At 44.6% G+C, this 13261-nt stretch overlaps 1 protein-coding gene across 2 annotated transcripts in view; it reads left to right on the top strand.

Annotated features, from left to right (window-relative positions):
- The first annotated feature begins 3485 nt into the window (after positions 1-3485).
- Positions 3486-13261, top strand: part of LOC125447996 (cytoplasmic polyadenylation element-binding protein 2-like) — a 49857-nt gene continuing 40081 nt past the window's right edge. For both annotated transcript variants that reach the window (XM_048522843.2, XM_059641224.1), the window contains exon 1: positions 3486-4833. In XM_048522843.2, coding sequence (XP_048378800.1) covers positions 4117-4833 — 717 coding nt within the window. In that variant the 5' untranslated portion in view covers positions 3486-4116. The remainder of the gene's footprint in view (positions 4834-13261) is intronic.

Raw genomic sequence — 13261 nt, 5'->3', positions numbered from 1 at the left:
AAAAACAGCTCCTTTCAAATCTTCTGCTCGAAGGAGGTTCCAATCAATATTGGGAAAGTTAAAGTCACCCATTACAACAACCCTACTACGTCCGTACTTTTCCAAAATCTGCCGACCTATGCTTTATTCAATCTCCCTGCTGCTATTGGGGGTCCTGTAGTAAACCCGTAATGAGGTGACTACTCCCTTGCTGTTCCTAATTTCCACCCACACTGACTCAGTAGGCAGATCTTCCTCGACAATGGAAGCTTCTGTAGCTGTGATACCCTCTCTGATTAGTAGTGCTACACCCCCTCCTCTTTTTCCCCCCTCCCTATTCTTTTTAAATGCTCTAAACCCTGGAACGTCCAGCAACCATTCCTGCCCCTGAGAAACCCATGTCTCTGTTATGGCCACAACATCATAGCACCAGGTACTGATCCATGCTCTAAGTTCGTCACTTTTATTCCTGATACTCCTTGCGTTAAAGCAAACACACTTTAACTGATCCCTTGGTTCCTTCCCAGGAAAATCCTTCCCACTAGCTGGTCTACCTCTTGCTACTGCCTCACCTGCATCAACTGTCACCTCCGGTATACAGCTCAGGTTCCCACCCCCCTGCCATACTAGTTTAAACCCTCTCGAACTACTCGAGTAAATCTTCCACCCAGGACATTGGTCCCCTTCCAGTTCAGATGCAACCCGTCCTTCTTGTACAGGTCCCACCTTCCCCAAAAGGCATCCCAATTATCTACACATCTGAAGCCCTCCCTCCTACACCAGCTGCGCAACCACGTGTTAAGCTGCGCCCGCTCCCTGTTTCAATGGGGAAAAGTCTTTTTTCAGACTACCTCTTACTGACTTTGCTGAGGCAACAAAGGGATTTGAAAACCAGAACTCAGATTTTTCAAATTAAGAAGTTGTCCAGAACTGGGAACCAACATAAGATGAGCAAGTGCAGGGGTCTTAAGTCACTAAAACATCGTTGGACTCAGGACCCAGTTAACAGAATCTTGGATGACAACAAGATGTTAGGTGTACATGTGGAAGCATGGCCAGGAGTGTATTGGAATTGGCAAGGCTAGGGATAGAAAAGGCTAGGGTGAGTATTTCAGCAGGAGCAGTCAAGTTAAGGCAGGGACATAGGCAGGACTTTGCAAAGATGGCAACAACCAGACTTCTTGTTGACAAGAAAATATCGTCAAAAGCACATTGATAAAAATTTTCAAAGGACTGTAAGAAGTCTCTTGCAGTGTCAATATTTGTAAATGATTGATGAAGTAGTAGAATTCCTTTAATCTTGCAATTTTTCTACAATATTTCATATTATCAACTCTAGATATGCAGGGATATGTCTTGAAGAGACACAGCTGATTGCATGACAAGAGGCAAATCAATAAGAAATGAGCACGTGTCAGTCCCTTCATCAGAGACACCTGATAAAGGTACAGTGCTCGCAGTTGTATGACAAAAAGTCCAAAGCAATTATTGGAGGTTCCACTCTGAGCAGACTCTTAGCTGTCGTTTTCAACTCAGGATTTCATACTGAACAGCAGGCAGGAAACACAATGGTATTGGTCTTCAGAAGGCACAGTGCCAAATAAGATGTGGCCTGGAAATGATTACGTAAACAAATTTCAGGAACTGCACGGTAACCCTGGTGTTAGACAGCTGGATGCTGGGAGCTGTAGTTTCAAAAATGCTTCTGTCACTTCCCTTATGTGGGAAAATAAACACTACAACTCCCAGAAGCACTTTAGGAGTTAGGATAACCACTTCACGAAATTCAGCAGCTCACATTTATTTTTATTTATGTTCTTTTTGTTTAAAAAAATACAAAGCAGGAAGAAAGAGTGGTGTTTATGGATAGTTTCAGAGGAGGAGGTCACGTTTGAGGTCAGGAGCATTAGGATTGAACCATTATCCTGCATTGGTGCAGTGAAGAAGCTGTGTAACTGTGAAAGGAAACTGCTGGTACTGACCAGGGTCCAATGCCACACAAAGCAGTTGCATGCAACAAGTTCAAGGTGAGGGCTGTAGGATGACAACCTGTTGGACCTTGGATAGCATGTAATCAACCTGACTCAAGCACATTTCCTCTCCTTCCATCCCTCCCACATTGTGGCCACTCCCTGAGTGTGAGCAGTCACGAAGAATGACTGTCAGGGACAGCAAGGTGTACAGTTGGATGAACGCAGCAGGCCAAGCAGCATCAGAGGAGCAGCTGACATATTGGGCCTAGGTCCTGCTCCTCTGATGCTGCTTGGCTTGCTGTGTTCATCCAGCTCTCCACCTTGTAATCTCATATTCTCCAGCATCTGCAGTTCCTGCTATCACTGTCAGGGACACTAGGCTTTCTTCCTTTCTTTGGTTTGCCCCCTAAAATGCATTGTTTGCAACTCACCCTTGGATCCCAATATTGTAATCTCATGACAACCACTACCTGAGAACCACAAGTTCAGATTCACCCATCTGAAGGAAACACTAGGGAAGAACATGACAACACCGTTCACTTTTATCTCCATTCCTGCTTTTTGAGAATTTGCATGGGGTTGCTAGTGGGGAGGGGGAGGGGGCTGTTTCATAAGCAGCTTATGTTCAAATTTGTGACTGTGACTAAAAAACTGCCAAGTTAGTGCATCTTTCAAAGGTGAATGCATTGCTGCAATAAATGCATGAATACAACTTTTTCAATGTCACTCATACAGTGGTCAATGGGGGAAGAAACAAAACAGACAAAAACTTTTATTTCCGGAAAAAAGAGATAAAGTTCTCTGAGAATGAAGGTGACGACCACGGGGAATGGTTGAGGAGAATGACATTGACGCATTTGAGGGTGAAACTTTTGCAAAGAGGCAAAGCAAAATAAAACACACAAACAGGCTGAAGGTCACGTCGAAAAGGATAAGACAGAAAATACTGGGAATGCTTAGACGGTCGGACAACCCCCTCTTGGAGGGGCTAGTTTCTCATAACAGGCGTTGATAGGGGTGGCTGCTGAGTCTTTCCAGCACCTTCTCCTTATACTTGAAGTTTACACCACCCGCAGAAAGCTGTACTCTTTGCAGGAAAGCTGCGCGGTTGGCAAACGAGAGAAAAGCGGCTGCGCCAGCATTGATCTGGAGGGCCGAAAGGCCTGCGCTGCGACCTCGGGGAACACAAGATGCGGCTGTCTCATCGCGGGGAAGCTTCAAAATTCCACGCATCCTTCCTTATGAGCACCCCCCCCCCCCACCAAAACCGACAGTTGGCAGTAGCTGAGAGACTGGGGTGGGAATTTGGACAGGGGAGCGAAACAGAAAATTAAAACTACAGGGGCGCCTTAGACCGATGTAAAACTCCGGAGTTTGCCTTTGGAAAACATTCGGGTCAAGAGAACGATGGGGAAGGCAATTCGAGAAAGAAGTTGGGGCAAATTTCACTGTGAATGTGAAAAAGGGGATGGAGAAGGAGAGAGAGGCTGGGCTTTGGGGGTGGGGTCAGAGACTACGCGAAAAGGGGCTAAAATTGCCTGCGCAGGTCAGGTGCAGGATTTTTTTTCCCTGTTCTTCAAAAAAGTGGAAAAATAGGGAGTAAGGGAAGGGGAGGAAAAAAAATCTGGAGCAACCAGAATGCTTCGGAGTGTCAGAGCTTCAGTTCCGGAGTAAAGAGGCGATGAGCAGGTCATTAAACAGTATCTTGTGATCTTGCTTATTCCATTTTGACGCGATCGATGAGGAACTAAGGAGGAGGCAGAAAAGCACACATACACACACAAACAAAAACTGGTGGTGATCGCGTTTCTGTCGCGGTTCGTCTCCTTTCGTTTTCGCTGCCTTGGCTGGTACGGACGCGTTTTATTTATTTCTTTCCGACACCCCTCCTCCCCGGCCACTCTTTATGTGCATTTCTAGTTGGGAGACTGGGACGTCTCCGCTGTTTCAACATCGCTGCGTTGGGCTGGTGACTGAGTAAGGCAGGGCAAGGCTCGGCTGGGATCGACATCCCACGCCACAACCAACACTTCCTTCCTTTTTGCCACTTGTTATTCCCTCTGCACCCCTTCCTCGAGAGAGAGAGAGAGAGAGAGAGAGAGAGAAAACCTCCCCCATCCCCCCCCCACCCCAACACACACGCACTTTGCCAGCCAATCCAGACATGCTCCAGAATGACACAAAAAGGCAATCAGTTTGCTGTCCCTACCTGGAGCAAAACCTGGAGTCCTTGAAAAGTCCTGAGGTCAACAATGGGGATGGGTCCTCCTCCCAGCTCGACTGTCTAGCTGCCCCGGCCAGCTTGGTTCTGCAAGATCAAGGAGGAAGCACTTCGACAGTTAACACTCTAGGATGGTCCACTAGCCAGACCGGCGAGGAAAACCTACTCCAGCAAGGAGTCCTGCCAACTGCCATGTTGTTGCCGAAGATGGTGCACCTGGGACCTCTCTTTGGAGGGACTTTCCCCTCAGTCCAGCAGATGGGGCTGGCCCAGCAGCACAGGAGATCGCCTCTTGGCCACCATCCCCACCAAGGCACAACCTCCTCTTCCTCCTCTAATGCCTCCCAAAGGAACAGCTACAGCCCGCAGCAGCAAACCTTCAGGGCTCTGAGCTGGGGCAGCCATCAACAGCAGAGTGGAGGAGGAAGCGGAGGCTGGGGCAGTGTCAGCAATAACTGTGGGAGGGGACTGAGAAGATCAACTGGAGTAATGGGCATCTCGCACTCCATTCCTTCCTGCTCCTCCAAGAGGTCCTATTCCAGCCACATGATGGTGCCTCCAAAACTAAACAGGGGCCGCCCGGCATCGGCTTTGAAATCCTGGATGGAAGAGAACCCGTTGAGGACAGATGGCAACAGCAACTGGCTGCCTCACCATCAGGTAAAAACCACTTTTTACAGTTTGTAAATTTAACAATATGGCAGAAGTGCTTGTGTCTTTTTAATGTAACAAGAAATAGGGGCATTGGTAGATCATTTGGCCCTTTAAACCTGTTCCTCCCCCTGTCTGATTTCGATGACTGAATTATTTTTATATTCACATCTATAACTCTGGGAACATCAAGCTAGTTCTGGCTACCTTCCTTGGTAGGACAAAGCATCATTGCCAGAAATCGGTCCAGTCAACCATGATTGAATAGGGAAGGCGATGGCCTGGTGGTATTATCGCAGGATGTTAATGCAGAAACCCAGAGGGTATTCTGGGGACCCAGGTTTGAATCCCGCCATGGCAGATGGTGGAATTTGAATGCTTTTTTGAAGAAAAAGTGTGGAATTAAGAGTCTAATGATGACATTAATCTGTTGTTGATTGTTGGGAAGAAACATCTGGTTCACGAATATCCTTTAGGGAAGGAAATCTGCCATCCTTACCTGGTCTGGCCTACGTGTCACTCCACACCCACAGCAATGTGGTTCCCTCTTAACTGCCCTCTGGGCAATTAGGGATGGGCAATAAATTCTACCTATTCAGCAATGCCCTCATTCCATGAACTATTAAAGAAAGAAAACTCTCTCCAAGGCTTTTCTGAGGAGGGGGTCTAGGCCCGAAACGTCAGCCTTCCTGCTCCTCTGATGTTGCTTCCCCTGCTGTCCTCATCCAGCTTTACACCTTGGTGTCCCCCCTTCTCTCCAATGGTAGTATTTCTTGAGGCCCCATGAGAAATGGTCATCTTCAGTCCCCTGTGCCTCATGGCTCAGTGAGTAGATGCTGCGCTCGGTGCGGTATTCCAAGGACGTGCTGTTTCATCGTGACCCCTCAGTTACAGCATAGAGAAAATATCAGCAGGATCTCATGGATTCCAAATTCAGCCTGAAAAGGGCAGCAGCATGACCATCGCGTAGACTGCAGCAGACATTCAACCAACCTTCCTTTAGTTACCCACATGTATATATTTTGTCTGTTGCCTCTCCTGAGTTTGATGTGCACTTGCTCCAGCTTCCAGAATCTCTGCACCCATCCAATTCTGGCTTGTCATGCATCCCTGATATTAATCAGTGGCCATGTCTCCTGCATCCAAGGCCTTCATCTCTGGATATATCTCTCTTAAGTGCTGTCTACCTTTCTTCAGCTTCACAACATTCCTTAAAACCCACCTCACTGACCTAACTTTTAGTCCCATTTTCCATTTCTGACTCTGTCACAATTCTACAACGTAGCGTTCCTGCAAAGACACTTTGCGATGTTTTTCTACTTGAAAGCTGACACACAAATGCAGATTGTTGCTTTTATGACTTCCATAAATAAAACCAAAGGCCATATAAAACAACACAGTTGATTAGGTATCTACCATAGGCAATAGCAGAAGGAAGCAATGTTGATGTTTCAGCAAAGTCAGCCCAATTTCTCTCTGAAATACAGATCTGTACCATTTCTGTTCTGCTGGGGCATCTACGCTTGACAAATATTTTGGGGTTTCTTTCAGGTTTGTATTTTTCCATTTTTCAGTCTGCAGGAGAGGGTTGTTGAATGTCATTTGGCACATTTCTGAATCTGAGGCATTGATTTATCCCCTATTTTGAAGGCCTTAAACCACGATGTTAAAGTGCAGTTAGCTATCAATATGTCAGATCAAGATAGAGGGAAATAAATTCAGGTTGACACAGTTTCTGGATTGTGGGTCATACTCAACTTGTGGAAAAGTGGCCTGAGTTAGCAAAAGGACAGGTACAACTGCACTTCAGTTGCAGAAGTGGTGGAGACGTAGTCCTTTTCAGTGCAAAAGCCATTGATGATGTGATGAAATCAAGGATGTGGTGATTGATGATTAGCAAAAGGGATTGTACCTCATCAAGATGCAACCCTTCATTGATAGGGGAGAAAGGAGGGCCATGACAAGCACTCAGCTTCCAAATTTAAGTTAGGTCAATGAGAAAAAGGCTGCATTCCTTGAGTGATAAAACTGATCTTTGTATTTGGTTTTAAATTCCTTCCCGAGTGCTTTGAAAGCTTCGATTATAACTTGTGGATTTAGTGGACAGAGTCATTTCAAGTTTGTATTTCAGTCTTGAAATAGGAATGCCTTTTTTAATCTCTCTGCACAGATGCTGTCTGACTTGTCAAGTATCTCCAATGTTTGTTTTTATTTTAGATTCCCAGCATCTGCAGTATTCTGACTTTTTAGAATCTGCATCATAATGTCAGGGGTCTATTGGTTAGTACCTTCCAGTGCTCCTCATTTGACTTGCAGCCTTTATTTTCATTCCCTCGTATCTTTGTGGGATTTATGGAGCCAGGCAGCTAAATTTCCAGTGCATCAACCAAACATCTCTCCCTTCATGCCAGAAAGCGAACTCATCGAGTGCCACTTTGGAACATTGAACCCAAGTATTGGCAGGGTGGATGTCGCCAGGTGAGAATTTGTAAGAGGTGTCTTGTCTTTGCCCACTCTGCCACTCGCCTCAAGAGTGTGGACACTGAGATTATTTGTCAACCAACCCTCCGTGACCACTAATCCTCAGTAAGAAGAGGCGGGACTGAACCTATGATTTACTGTACAATCCATTTGGTGAAATGAGAACCACGGTTTGGAGGTGGGTTTTTTTGTGTGTCTTGGAACAGGAAACAGCCAATTTACATCAGTGTCTGCAGCCATACCTTCAGCTGTGGAATTTCCTCCATCATCCCTTTATCCTCTGTTTGTCTGTTTTTTAAGAGTTACTTAAAGTTTACCAAGCTGGCCAAGCTTTTGGTCAGCTGTCCTCCTATCTCCTTAAGTGGCTCAGTGTCAAATTCTGTTCCTTTGAAGCATCTATAAATACAGGTTGTTGTTGCTCTTTGAAGTCATTGTATACGTTTTTTTTGGATGCTTATTATCTTGTGTGGGTTGCTAACTCTGGATTCCTGGTGTCTCTGCACTAGGGGCAGGAAGGCTGAGACTATGGGCTCGAGGGAGCTTGTTTGACCCCGGTCCTACAAAGAAGACCGCATTTTTATTGCATTTTTTTTCTGATCTTTTGTCTGTACTGCATTACAGCCAATTGAATGTTTCGGTTTTGCAGCCATCTTGTGTCGAGCATTGTGTTCTCAGCAAATTTCCACACGCAGGCACGTAACCATGTCGAGATAGGATAATCTGTTTCTGCACTGCCAGTTGAGAGATAAATATTGGCCTGAGCATGAGGGCTCATCTTTTGGAATAGAACAGGTTATTTTGGTATTCATCTGAGAGAACAGATTGGAGCTTCAGTTGAGATCTGACTAGAAAGACAGCACCTGAGACAGTTGTTGGACTGTGGTGGGGGCAGGGGAAACAAAAGGATTCCTGAACATTGCCAGAACCTGGGCAATCTCTTAAAAAGTGGCAAATCGGAAGAATGAAGTACAGCCCCCATTCCATGGTTATGTTTGTAGCATGTGGTATTCATCTAAGCTCTTGAAGCCTTTAGAGAGGTGAGCACTGAGAGGGATTCAGTGCTTCATTTACCCAGACAACGTCACACTGATTTTAAACCCTTACTGCTCTCCCTCCCCACTTGTCATCACCAGTTTGTGCATTGTCCATAATGGGCTTTGCTTGTAAATATTTCATTGGCTCCATGGATGTTTTACTGGTGATGGCAGCTGCTAGTTTTTAAAAAGGGAAAAAGCAAAAGATTTGTACAGTGATTTTGGTGGTTGGAAGGTCACTCCTAGTTCGAAAAAATGAAAAATAAAATCAACTACAGCCTCAAATATTTGTGGAAATAAATGTAGAGAGGTGCAGGAGACGCTTGGAAGCTTGCCTGGCAACCTGCCTTTTCAATGAACTTGGCGGTTAAGGTGTTAAGGACAATGGCACGGGAGCAGGAATGTAATTTTTTTTTCAGAAAAACAAAACATGAGGATTATGTATTTATTGGATGCAATATCTCACCAGAAATCTGAAGGTCAGAGAAAATTTTCTGCAGCTTAGTCTACCAGCATCCTGGGAGTTAAGAAATACAGGTGCTCATTGATGTCTATCTGAAGGTGAGGAAGGGCTGCTTTTCTGCAGTGAATCATATGGCCCAGAAAGATAACATCTTATATTGCCTGTTTGAGCTAAGCTTCTCACTCACTGTTGCTGAATGGGTGGTTTGGTGTGCGCCGTGTTGGATCCCTGGGCCAGTGAATAGGTTAGCTCTGTTTCTGATCTAGGTCCTGTCGCTCCTTTCACAAACACTGTTGACGGCTGCTTTGGGCTTGGCTGTGATGAATAGTCAGTTGCTGATAATTAGTCCACCTTGAGCATCAACCCCATTCAGACCTTCAGTGCAGACCTTGAATGTTTTTGCTACCACCGTTTGCTTCCAAATCCTGTTGTCCCTACGTCTTGTGACTTGATTCTTATCGATGTGTTCAAATCCCTCAGTGGCTTCTATCCTGCAACCTTACTCACCCTTTATAACGCTCAGAGAGCTCTGCAGCCCCACCATCTGTGGCCTTTTTGTGGGCCACATAATATATCTGACCCATGGTTTGTGGCTCTGCTTCGAGCTATCTAGATCCCAAAGCACTGGAACACTTCCCCTAGACCCCTTTGGCTCCACCCCAAGCAACTCCTTTTTTTTTCTTTTCTGTCTGTCTCTCTCTTTCTATCTCTCTGTCTCTCCGTCTCTCCACCCCCGCCCCCACCCCTGCAACCAGTCATGAAAACACTGTTTAAAATGTGCTGCTTAGACATTTGAACATTTGGTCATCTGTCAAAAAATCTCATGTGGTTTGGTGTTAGTTTTGCTTGATTACACACCCCACTATGAGGTGTCATGGCATATTTAAATTCAGTGTGTGAGATAAATCTAAATTGTTGTCAGTATCTTCTCTCTTTTTGCCTAAGTTCAACACCTCTCCGAGCAGTGACCGACTGATGTTGCAACACATGATCATTCTGAAACCATTCCCAAGACAGAGTCTGGGACACAGTGCCTAGGGTTTCATGCTCCCTAACTCTGAGAATGGATTATGGACTAAATTCTTGCTCCTCGGATGCAGATAACCTAGTTATCTCAAATGAAGCAATTGGAAGTGCTTGCTAGAGAATTAATCAGTGTTTCACATCACAGCCAAGGTCGTGCAGCCTAAATCTAGGCCTTCAAATGAATATTTGGTTATGTTTGCAATAAAACCTAGGGTTTCCTGTGCTAAAACTGCTGAAAATGTCTGCATTATGCAGAGCTGCCAACACTGGATAAATTCTTGGTTTGAAATTTTCACTTGTCAGCAGCCCGCTCGAGACGTTGATTGGAGCCAAACCTTTTTTTTAATAGCAAATGTGGCAGCCACATGAGATTTAAAAGGGAATCGCTGCTTATTTAGAATGGAAGAGTTAATCAACTGAAGGCAAATTGTGTTTTGAGAGTACTTTCAGTGTTTGGGAGGCCTGTCTAGTTGGGTTGATGAAGTTTGGTCGGGGGAATGTAATAAACCATGCCATGTTAACTTGCAGAAAGTGTTTGATCAGATGTGCCACAGGAGCCCAGTTGCAGAAACTCGGGCATATGGCAAGAGGGCAAATGTAACAGCATGGAAAGAAAGTTGGTTGGCAGACAGGAAACAAAGTTGGAACAAATAAGTGTGTTGCTTGGAATGGTCTAAAGCAAAGAAGAGCATGCATTTATATGATGTCTTTGACAATCTTGTGCATTCCAGAGTGGTTCACATCCAGTTGAGTGCTTTTCGAAGTGTACCCCTCAGTGTTGTAACAAAGAAAATGCAGCAGGCAATTCACACACAGCAAACTCCCCCAAACAAAACATGAAAATGGCCAAATAATCTGTGGTGATAACTGAGGGAGAGACATTGGTCACTGCATTAGGGAAATAATGCCAGCTCCTGGCACCCTTTTTGTAAAAGTGCCATGACGTTTTCTTTTAAATAGGTTGGCTCAATGATTAGCACTGCTGCCTCATAGCGCCAGGGATCCAGGTTCAGTTCCAGCCTCTGATCACTGTGTGGAGTTTGCACATTCTCCCTGTGTCTGCATGGGTTTTCTCTGGATACTCCAGTTTCCTCCCACAGTCCAGAGGTGTGCAGGTTAGAGGAATTGGCCATGCTAAATTGCCCGTTGTGTGCAGGGATGTGTAGGTCGCGTGGATTAGTCATGTGAACTATAGGGATAGCATAGAGGGGTAAGTCTGTGTGGGATGCTGTTCAGAGTGATGATGTAAACTAGGTGGGCCAAATGAGCTGTTCCCACACTGTCGGGAGTCTATAAATCTTCAATTCTATGATTCTGTATCCACCTGAGAGTCCAATTGGGAACTTTGGCTTTACGTCCAATCTAAAAGAAAGCATACCCAGTTCTGCATTGGAGTATCAGCCAAGAATTTGTGCTGGAATGGCTGGGTGTACATATCCATAAACTACTATTCATGAGTTATTCAAGTTCAAGCTATTCAATCAGAGGGATGCAGAGCCAAAGCAAACCTGTTCTCATCTAATGCTGAGAGGATTGTTAGTATAACAGTCAGGTGACAAATCCAGCTCAGTATTGAGCAAATGATTGATGCATTGGGTAAAAAAATGAAGTCAGAGTATTTTCTAAGGGTTTAGAATGAGCAGAATGCCAGAGAGAAATAAAGACAATTGATTTCAGGTTTTAGAATAGATAAATCTGCAAAGCTACTGAGCATTTTACAATCTCTGCAAAAACTGGAAATCAAACTAACCAAGTTAATTGAATCATCCCACATGAAGAATTTGGCAATTATCCACTTTGAATCGAATTCAAACAAACGCGCAGGACTAACGGTTAAATAATATTTCTAACAAGGTAAATTTCACTCTAAATCCTGTTGTCCATGCAACAAAGTTCTGTCGCACGCAACCAGAAGCCTTCACAATGCCCCCTGCACAAATATGGCATTATGTAGCTGCACAGTTCTACAGAATGCTGCACTTTGTTCATGAGAATACATGAGTGTTAACTGACTACAGCTTTAACCTTTGAATTTCACGGGTACAATTATCATTAGTTAAGGCATGCTCGTATATACCTTCTCTCATTTCGGTTGTGACACAGGAAAATGATTTGACCAGTTACAGACGTACAGCCTGGAAATAAACCCTTTAGTTCAAGCTGACCATATTCGAAAAGGAACTCATTCCAACTACTGCGTTTAGCCCATATTCCCCTGAACCTTTCATACTCATGTTCTTATCCGAATGTTGTTTAAATATTGTAACTGCACCTGCATTCACCACTTTCTTTGGCAGTTCATTCCACACATGAGCCACTCTGGGGCTATAAGAAGTTGTCCCTCATTTTTATTTTTTAAAAACATCCTCCTCCCTTCTTAAAAATATGTCCCCTAGTTTAGAAGTCCACCACCCTCAGGAAAAGACCCTGTGCTCCTCAGGATTTTATAAACCGCTAAGGTCACCCCTCAACCTCCTTCTCTCCAGTGGAAAAAGGTCCCAGCCTATCCGGCCTATTTTTATGACTCAGAGCCTCCATTCCTGGCGACATCCTGGTCAATCTTTCCTAAATCCTCTCCAAATCGCTGATATCCTTCCGACAGCAGGGCAGTGAGAACTGCACAAAGTATTCCGGCAGAGGTCTCGCCAATGTCCTGTATGACCTCAATATGATGCGCCAAAGCCTGTACTCAAAGATCTGAGCGAAGAGAGCAGTCGAAAGCCACCAGTTTGTTTTTAAAGTGTCCCTTTGAATTATTTTCATAGTATTGCTTCTTGGGGAGAAAAATTTGAGTCGCCTCTCCTGTTTCTGAATGATTGCACTTTGCTGCTGTGTGTTCATTGCCATAACTTTCCAGCTCTTCTGCTTGTAGTTGTCCATTGCATCTAAAAGGCACATGACTTTTTTTCAGCTTTTGTGCTCCTGAGATGCTGCTTGGCCTGCTGTGTTCATCCAGCCTCACATTTTATTATCTTGGAATCTCCAGCATCTGCAGTTCCCATTATCTCTGACTTTTTTGCTTAACTTGTTTCATGCCAGTACAGCATGCAGGAGAAAGGCCACTGGGTCAAAGATAATCTTTGCCAAAATTTGTAAGTATAAGTGAGCTCTTTATAATTGTACATATTTAAAAATTCTTTACAAACATTCTTAAAATGACAGATGCTGCATAAATAAATCACCAATTTTCTTAACTAACGGTCTTCTGAGTCAAAGGTAGTGATGCAATTAAGTACTGTCGCTATCGCAGTGTAGGAACTGCGGCACTCAGTTTCCACACAGTAGGCGCTCAAACAGCAATGGGATCATGACAAGATCATGTGATTTTTTTTGTCTTGTTGATTGATGGGTAAAGCATGGAGATAACACTGGGAATTGGCTATTTAAATTGCTTTCGTGCTTTGCTCTTCTCGATCCCTCAGTTGATGTTCCA

The sequence above is a fragment of the Stegostoma tigrinum genome, chromosome 40, assembly GCF_030684315.1.
Source record: "Stegostoma tigrinum isolate sSteTig4 chromosome 40, sSteTig4.hap1, whole genome shotgun sequence".
Lineage (NCBI taxonomy): Eukaryota > Metazoa > Chordata > Chondrichthyes > Orectolobiformes > Stegostomatidae > Stegostoma > Stegostoma tigrinum.
The sequence above is the reverse complement of the archived record's forward strand: the minus strand, read 5'-3'. Positions and strand labels throughout refer to the sequence as shown.